The 13,071-nt window shown below is 47.3% G+C and overlaps 1 protein-coding gene across 2 annotated transcripts; it reads right to left on the minus strand.

The window, feature by feature from the left end:
* Positions 1 to 337: 337 nt before the first annotated feature.
* LOC147017178 (peptidyl-prolyl cis-trans isomerase FKBP1A-like) lies at positions 338 to 10,597 on the minus strand. Of its 2 annotated transcripts, none has more exons than XM_085846617.1 (4): positions 10,370 to 10,597; positions 10,228 to 10,275; positions 1,496 to 1,608; positions 338 to 843 (listed from the first exon to the last, which is right to left on the minus strand). In XM_085846617.1, exons 1-4 carry the CDS (start codon positions 10,404 to 10,406, stop codon positions 715 to 717), a joined length of 327 nt encoding a protein of 108 aa, XP_085702743.1. In that variant the 5' UTR covers positions 10,407 to 10,597; the 3' UTR covers positions 338 to 714. The 2 variants fall into 2 exon arrangements, with proteins under 2 accessions (XP_085702743.1, XP_085702744.1); XM_085846618.1 differs by having other exon boundaries at positions 10,357 to 10,474.
* Between the last annotated feature and the right edge of the window lie 2,474 nt (positions 10,598 to 13,071).

The following is a 13,071-nucleotide window of genomic DNA, read 5'->3' on the forward strand; positions in this document are numbered from 1 at the left end:
ACTACCTCCTGCTGGTCAACTGTCTTTGCCTGATCTGCTGTTTAGGGATCTTGTCTATCTAGCTTATGGATGGACTTTATATGTAGCTCAAAACCAAAAGCAAGCAGTGATGATTACCTGACTTGCACAGAGTTTAGAGTTACAATATACTCCATCGGTCCTCCACTCACAGTGCGATCACCAGACATTAAGCAACCTGACAACATGACGGAGCAATCAGAATGCTTAACCACGCCCTGTAGAGAGTGGTGGGGAGTAAAGTGAAACCCCACCTGCTGGGTTGCTGCCATTCTAAATATCAATTTGTGTTTACGAGTATGCCATCACCAGCAATATCTTTCCTTGGATGTGAAGGTTTTTTTTATTATTATTTAATGGAACAGGGTCAGCATAATTACCATTTGTGTTCAGAAGAACACAGCCAAAGAGAAGTTCCTTACAAAATGGACAAGGTGTTTAAAATGCACATGAAAACTTAGAAATGGTCCACAACACATACCTCGGCAAAGATGTTTGCGTGAATTAAATGCTTATCCAGGATACCAACCCAACAAAATACCCATCACAGGACAATTCCAATTACTACAATCGATGAGAGAGTTAACTCTAAAGCTGCGTGAGGATATCAGTTTATGAAGTTGTGTAAAAAAAAAATGGCTGACAACACCGTTCTGGTGAGATTTTATCAGTTTGATAAATGTTCCGTACTCGGGTTCACTCCACGTCGATAAGCTCCACATCAAAGGTGAGGGTGGCATTTGGAGGGATGACATTATCACAACCCTTCTTGCCATAGGCAAAATCTGGGGAGCAGATCAGCTTGGCCCGTTGCCCTTTGCTCATCTGCAGGATGAAATAAAAATAAAGGTCAGTGTACCAGAATTCAGAATTCCACCCCGACCCTTACATTTTCCTTTATTAACATGAAAATGATCGATTGAATGCCTCCTACTACTCCTACTACTCTTTAATGCAGCATGAGAACACATTTGTGGAACCTGGTACCCAGACCTTTTCGCCGATACGTGGTGACGACGCCATAACAAACAGTACACTCCAGGTGCCTCATTTACACAATACAATTCATTTCATTAGCACCTGGAGAGATGTTGGATTGAGAGTAAACGAAGAGCCAAATAAAATTTGAGAGTAATAAATGAGGGAAGGCACACTCAAGACAACCACAAATTCCTGCATATATATATATATATATATATATATATATATATATATATATATATATATATATATATATATATATATATATATATATTTAAAACAAATGGATGGGGAAAGGTGGGGATAGGGGGTATGGGGGAGTGGGGAATGGTGTCACAATGGATGAAAGTACAAAAAGAAAACTTTACACTTAATTTTTTTTTAAACTTTTAACATTCCTTTAAGTTCCTGGATCTTATTTAGAAATAGCACGTAAGACATCCTGGAATGGCATCTTTCGCACAAACCGGTTATGCCCATAGGCACATGTGTGTACCTGAGCCACGCCTTCATCCCAACCCCTGATGACCTCATTTCGACCGATGATGAAGCAGAAGGGCCTCATTCTCTCACGGGATGAGTCAAATACTTCCCCGTTCAACAGGGTGCCTGTGCAAGTAAGATAACATAGCACAAGAAACTTAACACCACTCATTTGGATAATCATTTTATTCAGAAGGCTGACTTCATCTTAAATCTCTCTGACATGTTTATTATCTAACAAGGTGGTGCAGAGTGAGAGTGCTTACCTCTGAACTGTCTAGTCTGGGTTGGATTCCTGACCTACCTATAAGCTGTCACCCTGGTGTTTCGATGGCAAGGCATCATTGTGTGTACGTACACCGTCGCTGGTGTGTTCGATAAACTTTAGCTGGCAGTTTGGAAAAGTTTATCTACAAAAAGAGTGGTATTGTTTCTTCTGCAGATACTGTTGTCTTCATCATATCTCATGCATTTGGTCACTGGTGGAGAATCGAGTGTCCATGACCAAGGTAAACACTCTCAATGTCAACTTCCACTATATCCCAGCGTTGTGAGACCGATGAAAGACTGAGAGATGTTCTGCACACGCACCCATTATACAACTTCGGGTTTTTACCTCCGCCACCGAAGGTGGAGGGATGTTATGTTTTCACCCCCGTTTGTTTGTCTATTTGCGAGCAGGATATCACAAAAAAGTTGTGGACGGATTCGGACGAAACTTGGTGGACAAGTTGGGTGTGTGACATGGACTCATTGATTCCATTTTGCTGCAGATCCTGATACGATATCTTTTTAAGTTATAAAGTGATTTGTTACCATTGAGAGATGGAGCCAAAAATGATATATAGAATGATATTTCAAAAAGATGTGGACAAGTTATGACAAAGCTTGGTGGATGAGTTGGGTCGGTGACAAGAACAAGCCGATTCGTTTTCGGTTCAGGTCTGCACCAGATCCGGCCTATCATGTGATACAAAACGTAAACTGCTCAGCCTGGCAGAGGTATGCGTTCCACTGAATGCCGTTCTAGTTATCTCACACATGCGAAGCAAAAAGCGGGGTGAAGCAATTGGTTCGTGTCTGTCCGTGCATTTGTCTGTAAACGTCAGTTTATGATCAAGGAACAACAATTTCAATTGAACGTTATATTTTGAACACGAATCGGAACATGACTCGGGAAAACAACCTGCAGTTTCGCAGTACTTTGGCTCTGAATTTGTCCTGATTGCACATGCGCAGAGAGGAACAAGACAATATTTTTCCCCTGTCTGGCAGTGAAACAAAATTGAAAATCATTCCAAACAGGAAACATACTGTTTTAAGGATGTCATAAAGGACACAAACAACAAGCACAAATAACTAATGTCATGTGTTCGATGGGGGTGATGTAATAGACATTGCATCAATGATGGTAAATTTCACCATATATTTATTTATACCGGTATGACTTTTACAATCTGTGTTTTATTGAAATTTAATTATATACAGTACTTGAACAATGTAGAACACAAATTGCATTACTTTCACTTCCAAGAACCTCCAGTTTAGCAGTACTTGGACATGTTAAATCGAGATGTGCATCAGGGTGGTGTCGAAGACTACTTTTATCGGGCTAAACGTCAGGAATCTTTAATGATCTTTAAAATCATCATTTTATTTAAAATTAAGGAGTGTATCATGTTATATTAAATCTCTAGTTATGAAATGTTTTTACTCCAATAAATCCTTTCTCTAATTCACGGACTGGTGTTTGTGTGTTTGTTTGTTTGTCACGCTATGCCTTCTACAATTCTGGGCCAATTACATCCAGACTTGCTACATAGGATCAGTACGACCCCAAATAATGTATAGGGGTGTTTTTATCTTTGAGGTTTTATCTTTGTTTTTATCTGTTTTTATCATGCATGTAACCAGGGTTATTTTTTCTTTGCTTATACAGAGCTGTCAGTTGCCTACACACCGATCAAAATAAGGTATACGTCACAAGAACATGTTGCATGCTTGGAGCAAGATCGACCGTAAAGTGGGTACTCTGCTAGTTTTTGCAAAACAAGCACTTCATGGAGAAACCTTTTAAGGTGGTGGTTGTACAAGCAGCAAGTCAATCCTGCACGACTGACACATGGACAACTGTTGAGCACAACCCATTTTAGCGCACCTAGAACATAGTTCAGGTGAGGTCTGGCATTGCGTGGTCAGTCTGTCAGTCAGGATGTAAACACTCAGATCTTCTTCTCTGAAACTACACACAATTTCAATGAACTTGACCACAACCTTCATCACCCCTAATGCAGCTAAGTTTGTTCAAGGCATTAAAACAATATATATATATATATATATATATATATATATATATATATATATATATATATATATATGAATCAGGGTCTAAGGAGCCCGAAGGGGGGAGGGGTAAAAGTGCGTCCAGGTTTGACCCCCCAAAATAAGTATGTGCCTGCTTCTCTGAAACTACACACATGATTTTGATGAAACTTGACCAAAACCTTCATCACTCATGATGTAGTAAAGTTTGCTCATGCGATTAAATATATATATATATATATATATATATATATATATATATATATATATATATATATATATATATATATATATATATATATATATATGAGCCTGGTGTTGGCGCAGTGGTTAGGGCAGCGGCTTGGGATCCAAAAGGTCCTGAGTTCAAGCCCCGTTGGGCCACTGAATTAATACACCAGCGGGTTGACTCAACCTGTCATCCTTCCGAGGTCAGCGAAATGAGTACCAGTGTACTGGGCCGGTGTATACCCCGGCTAAAATAGGTGTACCATATCCCTGTGTCGTAAGAGGCGACCAGGGTTGTGTCAGGAAGGGCATCCGGCGTAAAACATGTGCCAAATCACTATGCGGATCATACGGATGATCCGCTGTGGCGACCCCTAACGGGAGCAGCCGAAAGAAGAAGAAGATATATATATATATATATATGTATATATATATATATATATATATATATATATATATATACCAGTGATTAGCGGGGTTTACGGGGGTAAAAGTGGGTCCAGGTTTTGCCCCCCCCCCCCAACTAAGAAAAATCGGTATTTGTTTAATTGTCTTATTTTCACCAAACTTTGTTGAACTTTCGAGGACCAAGGCCTTCTGATGCTTTGCAAATCCATTCAAAAATTGCGTATCAATTAGATTAATTAAAAGTTCAAAGGTCAAAGGTCATTACGATTCCGGGGGTCACTGCTTGACTTCTCAAAACGTATTCACCCAATTTAGATGTAACTTGGTAGGAATCATCTCTGTATGGTTTTTTTTTCACAAGATTCTTCAAACCATCGGCTAATTTACATATTTTCGGGTCATCCACGCCTGCCAGTGGTTTCCTGGTTCTACCAGGTAAGCACAGGGGCATTGACCCTATTTTTTCTTGAAGCGTGGATTCAAACTGTTATTTTACTGGGTGTGGCAATCCAACAACAACCCCCACATCTCCATCTAGGGGCCGAAGGCACCGGGAGGTGAAGGACAGGAAGCCATACCGCTTTGAAATGCACCAAAGCTTCATGGACTTCGCGTCCAGCCTGACATTGTACAGGCAACAATAGGTCTCAAGCAGCGTGATGATCATTTGATGCCAACAGTTTCGAATTTTAAAAGAGTGACGGAGTACAACAAACCCAACGCAAAAAAAAAAAAAAATATATATATATATATATATATATATATATATATATATATATATATATATATATATATATATATATATATATATATATATATAAAACTGTGCAACTTGGGTAGTCGTAATTGGGGATGCAAGCAGCGATGGCACTGCGTCTCGCAGCAGCTTGGGTTTCGAGGGACTGCGAATGTGACGGCTCTCGTCCAGCGACATGCTCGGAGGGAGATCGCTTGCCGTGAGGTCAGGGAACAGAGCTAGAACACATCGATCAGGCGTTCGTCTGCCAAGCCGTGCCCGACCGAATCCAGAAATCGAAAATTGAGCCACGCATGCTGCCATGCCGCGTGGCCCATTCGTGCTCGTGCTGAAACAGGAATGCACGGAATGAACTGGCATTGCACGACGTGGAAGGTATCAGGGTGTGGTCAGGAGGCATGGTGTGGTCAGGAGGCATGGTGTGGTCAGGAGGAATGGTGTGGTCAGGAGGCATGGTGTGGTCAGGAGGTATGGTGTGGTCAGGAGGCATGGTGTGGTCAGGAGGAATGGTGTGGTCAGGAGGCATGGTGTGGTCAGGAGGCATGGTGTGGTCAGGAGGCATGGTGTGGTCAGGAGGAATGGTGTGGTCAGGAGGCATGGTGTGGTCAGGAGGAATGGTGTGGTCAGGAGGAATGGTGTGGTCAGGAGGCATGGTGTGGTCAGGAGGCATGGTGTGGTCAGGAGGAATGGTGTGGTCAGGAGGCATGGTGTGGTCAGGAGGAATGGTGTGGTCAGGAGGCATGGTGTGGTCAGGAGGCATGGTGTGGTCAGGAGGAATGGTGTGGTCAGGAGGCATGGTGTGGTCAGGAGGAACGGTGCGGTCAGGAGGCATGGTGTGGTCAGGAGGAATGGTGTGGTCAGGAGCCATGCTGTGGTCAGGAGGAATGGTGTGGTCAGGAGGCATGGTGTGGTCAGGAGGAATGGTGTGGTCAGGAGGCATGGTGTGGTCAGGAGGCATGGTGTGGTCAGGAGGAATGGTGTGGTCAGGAGGCATGGTGTGGTCAGGAGGAATGGTGTGGTCAGGAGGAATGGTGTGGTCAGGAGGCATGGTGTGGTCAGGAGGAATGGTGTGGTCAGGAGGCATGGTGTGGTCAGGAGGAATGGTGTGGTCAGGAGGCATGGTGTGGTCAGGAGGAATGGTGTGGTCAGGAGGCATGGTGTGGTCAGGAGGAATGGTGTGGTCAGGAGGCATGGTGTGGTCAGGAGGCATGGTGTGGTCAGGAGGAATGGTGTGGTCAGGAGGCATGGTGTGGTCAGGAGTCATGGTGTGGTCAGGAGGAATGGTGTGGTCAGGAGGCATGGTGTGGTCAGGAGGAATGGTGTGGTCAGGAGGCATGGTGTGGTCAGGAGGAATGGTGTGGTCAGGAGGCATGGTGTGGTCAGGAGGCATGGTGTGGTCAGGAGGAATGGTGTGGTCAGGAGGCATGGTGTGGTCAGGAGGAATGGCGTGGTCAGGAGGCATGGTGGGGTCAGGAGGAATGGTGTGGTCAGGAGGAATGGTGTGGTCAGGAGGCATGGTGTGGTCAGGAGGCATGGTGTGGTCAGGAGGCATGGTGTGGTCAGGAGGAATGGTGTGGTCAGGAGGCATGGTGTGGTCAGGAGGAATGGTGTGGTCAGGAGGCATGGTGTGGTCAGGAGGCATGGTGTGGTGAGGAGGAATGGTGTGGTCAGGAGGGATGGGGTGGTGAGGAGGAATGGTGTGGTCAGGAGGCATGGTGTGGTCAGGAGGAATGGTGTGGTCAGGAGGCATGGTGTGGTCAGGAGGAATGGTGTGGTCAGGAGGCATGGTGTGGTCAGGAGGAATGGTGTGGTCAGGAGGCATGGTGTGGTCAGGAGGAATGGTGTGGTCAGGAGGCATGGTGTGGTCAGGAGGCATGGTGTGGTCAGGAGGAATGGTGTGGTCAGGAGGCATGGTGTGGTCAGGAGGAATGGTGTGGTCAGGAGGAATGGTGTGGTCAGGAGGCATGGTGTGGTCAGGAGGAATGGTGTGGTCAGGAGGCATGGTGTGGTCAGGAGGAATGGTGTGGTCAGGAGGCATGGTGTGGTCAGGAGGAATGGTGTGGTCAGGAGGCATGGTGTGGTCAGGAGGAATGGTGTGGTCAGGAGGCATGGTGTGGTCAGGAGGCATGGTGTGGTCAGGAGGAATGGTGTGGTCAGGAGGCATGGTGTGGTCAGGAGTCATGGTGTGGTCAGGAGGAATGGTGTGGTCAGGAGGCATGGTGTGGTCAGGAGGAATGGTGTGGTCAGGAGGCATGGTGTGGTCAGGAGGAATGGTGTGGTCAGGAGGCATGGTGTGGTCAGGAGGCATGGTGTGGTCAGAAGGAATGGTGTGGTCAGGAGGCATGGTGTGGTCAGGAGGAATGGTGTGGTCAGGAGGAATAGTGTGGTCAGGAGGAATGGTGTGGTCAGGAGGCATGGTGTGGTCAGGAGGCATGGTGTGGTCAGGAGGAATGGTGTGGTCAGGAGGAATGGTGTGGTCAGGAGGCATGGTGTGGTCAGGAGGCATGGTGTGGTCAGGAGGAATGGTGTGGTCAGGAGGCATGGTGTGGTCAGGAGGCATGGTGTGGTCAGGAGGAATGGTGTGGTCAGGAGGCATGGTGTGGTCAGGAGGCATGGTGTGGTCAGGAGGAATGGTGTGGTCAGGAGGCATGGTGTGGTCAGGAGGAATGGTGTGGTCAGGAGGAATGGTGTGGTCAGGAGGCATGGTGTGGTCAGGAGGCATGGTGTGGTCAGGAGGAATGGTGTGGTCAGGAGGCATGGTGTGGTCAGGAGGCATGGTGTGGTCAGGAGGAATGGTGTGGTCAGGAGGCATGGTGTGGTCAGGAGTCATGGTGTGGTCAGGAGGAATGGTGTGGTCAGGAGGCATGGTGTGGTCAGGAGGAATGGTGTGGTCAGGAGGCATGGTGTGGTCAGGAGGAATAGTGTGGTCAGGAGGAATGGTGTGGTCAGGAGTCATGGTGTGGTCAGGAGGAATGGTGTGGTCAGGAGGCATGGTGTGGTCAGGAGGAATGGTGTGGTCAGGAGGCATGGTGTGGTCAGGAGGCAGGGTGTGGTCAGGAGGAATGGTGTGGTCAGGAGGCATGGTGTGGTCAGGAGGCATGGTGTGGTCAGGAGGAATGGTGTGGTCAGGAGGCATGGTGTGGTCAGGAGGAATGGTGTGGTCAGGAGGAATGGTGTGGTCAGGAGGCATGGTGTGGTCAGGAGGCATGGTGTGGTCAGGAGGAATGGTGTGGTCAGGAGGCATGGTGTGGTCAGGAGGCATGGTGTGGTCAGGAGGAATGGTGTGGTCAGGAGGCATGGTGCGTGAAAATGGGAAAGAAGTTAGATCAAATAAAATGGAAGAATTTCGCTAATTAACGACTCAAGACTTTGAAAAGGAAAACCCAGATGGATGAACAATGTTATTGGAATAACAACAACAACAACAACAACAACAACAACAACAACAACAAAAAACAAGAAGAAAAGTTTTAACTTGAGATTGAATAATTATATTATCAACCGACATTATCTTAAACTGCAACTGATAAGAACCTGATCCTGTTTTGTTCAAACTGTTCGTTCATTACAATCGGATGTACAATTCCATGTATTATATCAGTTTGCAAATTATTAGTACAATAACATGTCAAAAGTGATGGATTGTGATAATGGTGCTGTGTGTGGGTTCGTGGGGAGTGAGAGGAAACGAACCAAGAAGGTGGAGGTGGGTTTGAAACAAGAAAACGAAATGAGAAGAAGAGGAAGACAGAGAATGGGTTTTAAAAGGGGCAAGGTGGAGTGTAAGAGGGCCAGGGTTGGGTGTAAGAGGGGCAAGGTGGGGATGTAAGAGGGGCAGGGTGGAGTGTAAGAGGGCCAGGGTTGGGTGTAAGAGGGGCAGGGTGGGGATGTAAGAGGGGCAGGGTGGAGTGTAAGAGGGGCAAGGTGGGGTGTAAGAGGGGCAAGGTGGGGTGTAAGAGGGCCAGGGTTGGGTGTAAGAGGGGCAGGGTGGGGATTTAAGAGGGCAGGGTGGGGATGTAAGAGGGGCAGGGTGGGGATGTAAGAGGGGCAGGGTGGGGTGTAAGAGGGGCAAGGTGGGGTGTAAGAGGGGCAAGGTGGGGTGTAAGAGGGGCAAGGTGGGGTGTAAGAGGGGCAAGGTGGGGCGTAAGAGGGGCAAGGTGGGGTGTAAGAGGAGCAAGGTGGGGTTTACAAGGAAGGAAGAGTGATATGGGGCATGAAAGGGGAGTATTAAAATAAGCCATGAAAACTGAGGAGAGGGATACAAGAGTGGACAGGGGGGGGGGTTAGCCAATAAGAAACGTATTTGCCTTTGGCTTGTAGAGGGGGATACAGAGCAATGGAAGGGAGGGAGAAGAGAAAAAAGGGGGCTTAAATCGGGGTGAAGAATGAAAAGAATTGGAGAGGGGTGAGTATTCAATAAAGGGATGGGGGTGGGGTGGGGGAGAGGGGTTGTAAGGATTGACAGAGGAGGGTGAAAAGGAGATGATTAACAGGGGAATGGGGGTGAGGGGGTGTGGGGTGGGGATGGAAATGAGGGTGAGAATTAAAATAAGGGGAGAGGGGGTGATGAGCTTTGCAATTGGTGGTGGAGGGAGAGCGGTGAAGATATAAACTGGGAAGAGAGGGGGAGATAATTGAAATGGGGATAGGATGGCCTAAGGGTAAGGATTGAAATGGGAGGGGGGAGGGATGGCAAAGATTGACATGGGGGAGGGGTGACATGGGGGGGGGGCAGGTGATTGAGATGTGGAAAGAGGTGAAAAGGGAATTATGGATGATTGACAATGGGGTTGTGGGAGAGGGGGGTGATTGAATGTGGGAAATGGGTTAATGGTGGGGATTGAAAAGCGACATGGATTTTGAAAGGGGTGAGTGTGAGGGGGGGTGGTGGTGGTGGTGGTGGTGGTGGAGGGTGGGAAGGTGGTGGTGGAGAGAATCGCTCGACTCGATTAAAATGGTCGGACGATGAGCGAAGAATGATGAGTAATAAAAACGAGGCTTCAGGCCTAAGAGACACGAGGAGACCTCACCGACATAGTGCACGGTGCATTTTCGGCCTTTCTTCGGGAAGTGTTGTCCTGCGGAGAGAACAGAGCATCAGGAAGACGCACAAACACTGGGAAACCTTTATATCGTTAACCCCGAACCCCACAACCCACCGAGGCCATTTACCATCTCCAGGAGTGATCGTCTCGACCACCACACCCATGGCTGCCAAGTGGTGTCAGGACTGTCGGTATGTCCCGTGCGTGTCCCTCCTTCCCTACGAGCCCCTCCAGCATGGGTGCGTCACCGTCTCGTGTCTCACTTCCTGTCCCTGGAGGGCGCGTTCGAGTCGTGCATCGGCAGGAACTTCTGTTTCCACAGACGACACTTACACTTACTGTTAAACTTACTCACGATGCTTACAAATGATACTATTAGTGCTGATGTTCCCTCGCCAGAACGAATAATCAAACCACGAGACTCGTTTGGATCCTTCAAGGGTCTTCAGGATTGACCCCGGAGGTGGAGAGACTTCCATTGAACCTATTTTGAGTGGACCTGTCGTGGGCGAACCCGTGGGACCTACTGGGGATAGAAGGGAGTGAACCTGTATAAATACGCTGAATGAGGACGCAGAGGGTGTTCGTCCATAGGACCTTCATGAAAAGATCAGACATCACCTTGAGCCCCACTAGAGAGAGGTAGAGGGACAATGTGTCTTGATCATTTCATGGACGTGAGTAATTGCACTTCAGCCACGGGTCTAAAGGCCGAGGTGACCTTCATTAAAAGATCAGACATCACCTTGAGCCCCACTAGAGAGAGGTAGAGAGACAATGTGTCTTGATCATTTCATGGACGTGGGTAATTGCACTTCAGCCATGGGTCTAAGGGCTGAGGTGACCTTCATGAAAAGATCAGACATCACCTTGAGCCCCACTAGAGAGCTAGAGAGACAATGTATCGTGATCCTTTCATGGACGTGGGTAATTGCACTTCAGCCATGGGTCTAAGGGCTGAGGTGACCTTCATGAAATGATCAGACATCACCTTGAGCCCCACTAGAGAGAGGTAGAGAGACAATGTTTCTTGATCATTTCATGAACGTTGGTAATTGCACTTCAGTCATGGGTCCAAGGGCCGAGGTCCTGCATGGTCAGTGCAGCCGGTTCACTTTGCCACGCAGGGTGATTCATCAATGTGTGCACCGTCACTCGGATGGACATTACACGGGAGTCCTGTCTGCTGGCATTTGCTGTTGGACAATATTAAGATCCCACAGTGTCATTCGCGAAGAGTCAGCGAGCTATTGCCGGCACCCAAAATAAATTACAAATTTCTGCCAGAACTAATGCAGGGAAGGCAACAGCAAACCACCCAGCATAACCCTTTCCGAGAAATTGCTTCGGCAGCACCGACGCTCCGCAACTGAGTAGGGTACCTCAGAATCAGAAACATCACCATGATCTAAGACATCTCCAAGAGTGATCGGAAGGGGGAATCCGACATCATCATCCTGGAGGAAAAGAACCAAGCTGCACTCTTAAAAGTCATCTCATATTGAAAAAACAACAATCAATCAGCAATTTTTTCAATTACAAATACAAACATTTTTGTTTATTGTTACAGTTTATCCACATTGTCCAATGCAAAGGAAGAGTTTGTATATCATACAAGTGAAAGCTTTCTGATTTTATACTTACAGATGAATACTCGTTTGACTTATGAGACTCCAACACTCACCATACATATTGTTTCGGGAATGCCTTCTAGGGGTTAAGAGGTTAAGATTGTATAGCTTAGAAATAGTTATTTCCTTCGTACATGTATTAGCATAAGAGTAAGATAATTTCATTCTTATAGGTTTTGCGTCAATATTTGTATAAAAATCTGTCTATCATCTCCCCTCCATAATGTTTGTGTCTAACACGGCTTCTTCCTTGAAACGCTTTTTAATTTTCTTTCCTCTGTAGTCTGTCTTACATGAGCCTTATTCAGGGAACTTTGGCCACGCAAAGCTGAGAAGGTGCAAGTTTTGGTGCAAAGGCGCAAGTTTTTTGTGTGAAGGCGCAAGCCTCAAACTTTCGAGAAAGAGTTAAGGGGCTTAGGGGAGGGGTTTTCCCTTGATTTACAGCCGAACTGCCATCGGGGTAGTCAGGGCAAGGCAATGTCATGGGGCAGGAGGTCGTGGTGGCAGATAAAAAAGCCTGGGTGCATGATGGATCAGGGTTATCCAGGCGGGGTCCAGTTGGAGTCGAGCGGAATGCCCAGGCGGTGTGCCCAGTTTGAGTTCTAGTTCCCAGATCATGTCGTCGTTCCAGGTGGCAGAGCACAAGAGAGTTCATGTGTTGCAGCCTCTCACCTACAAGAGAACGCTGTGTGCTGCGACCACCCTAGCAGGGATATTGGAAAGGGTTTATTTATAATTAGAAAATATCACCCGTCACTTCACTGACGGGAATACTATGAGATGGGGGAAGAGAGAAAGAGTGAAGATAAAGAGGTGGGAGATCGAGAGGAGGAGAGTGAGGATGGGGGAGGAGAGAGAGGAGGTAAGATTGAAGAGGGGGGGAGTGGAGAGAGAGGAGGAATAAAGAGAGGAGGGAGGGGAGAGAGGAAGGAAGGGGGGACAAAAGGGGGAATGAGGAAGTGGGGGAATTAGTTGGGGAGAGTGATGAAGGGGGAGGGGGAGAGCGACGCTTCACCACACATTGCTATACATCCAGGAGGTCAGAGGTACGAGGAGGGGGTTGGAGCGAGGAAGTTGGGGGAGCAAGGAGGGGCAAGTGGGGAGGGGAATGGGGTGTTCTGGACTTCAGTTTGGTAGTGGGACTTAAAGGGAAAAGGGGTGGGGGCAAGATTTTTTGACTTGTCTTTGGGAGGAGAAC

This window comes from Eptatretus burgeri, chromosome 11, assembly GCF_056783735.1.
Source record: "Eptatretus burgeri isolate ZD-2024b chromosome 11, Ebu_testis_v1, whole genome shotgun sequence".
NCBI lineage: Eukaryota > Metazoa > Chordata > Myxini > Myxiniformes > Myxinidae > Eptatretus > Eptatretus burgeri.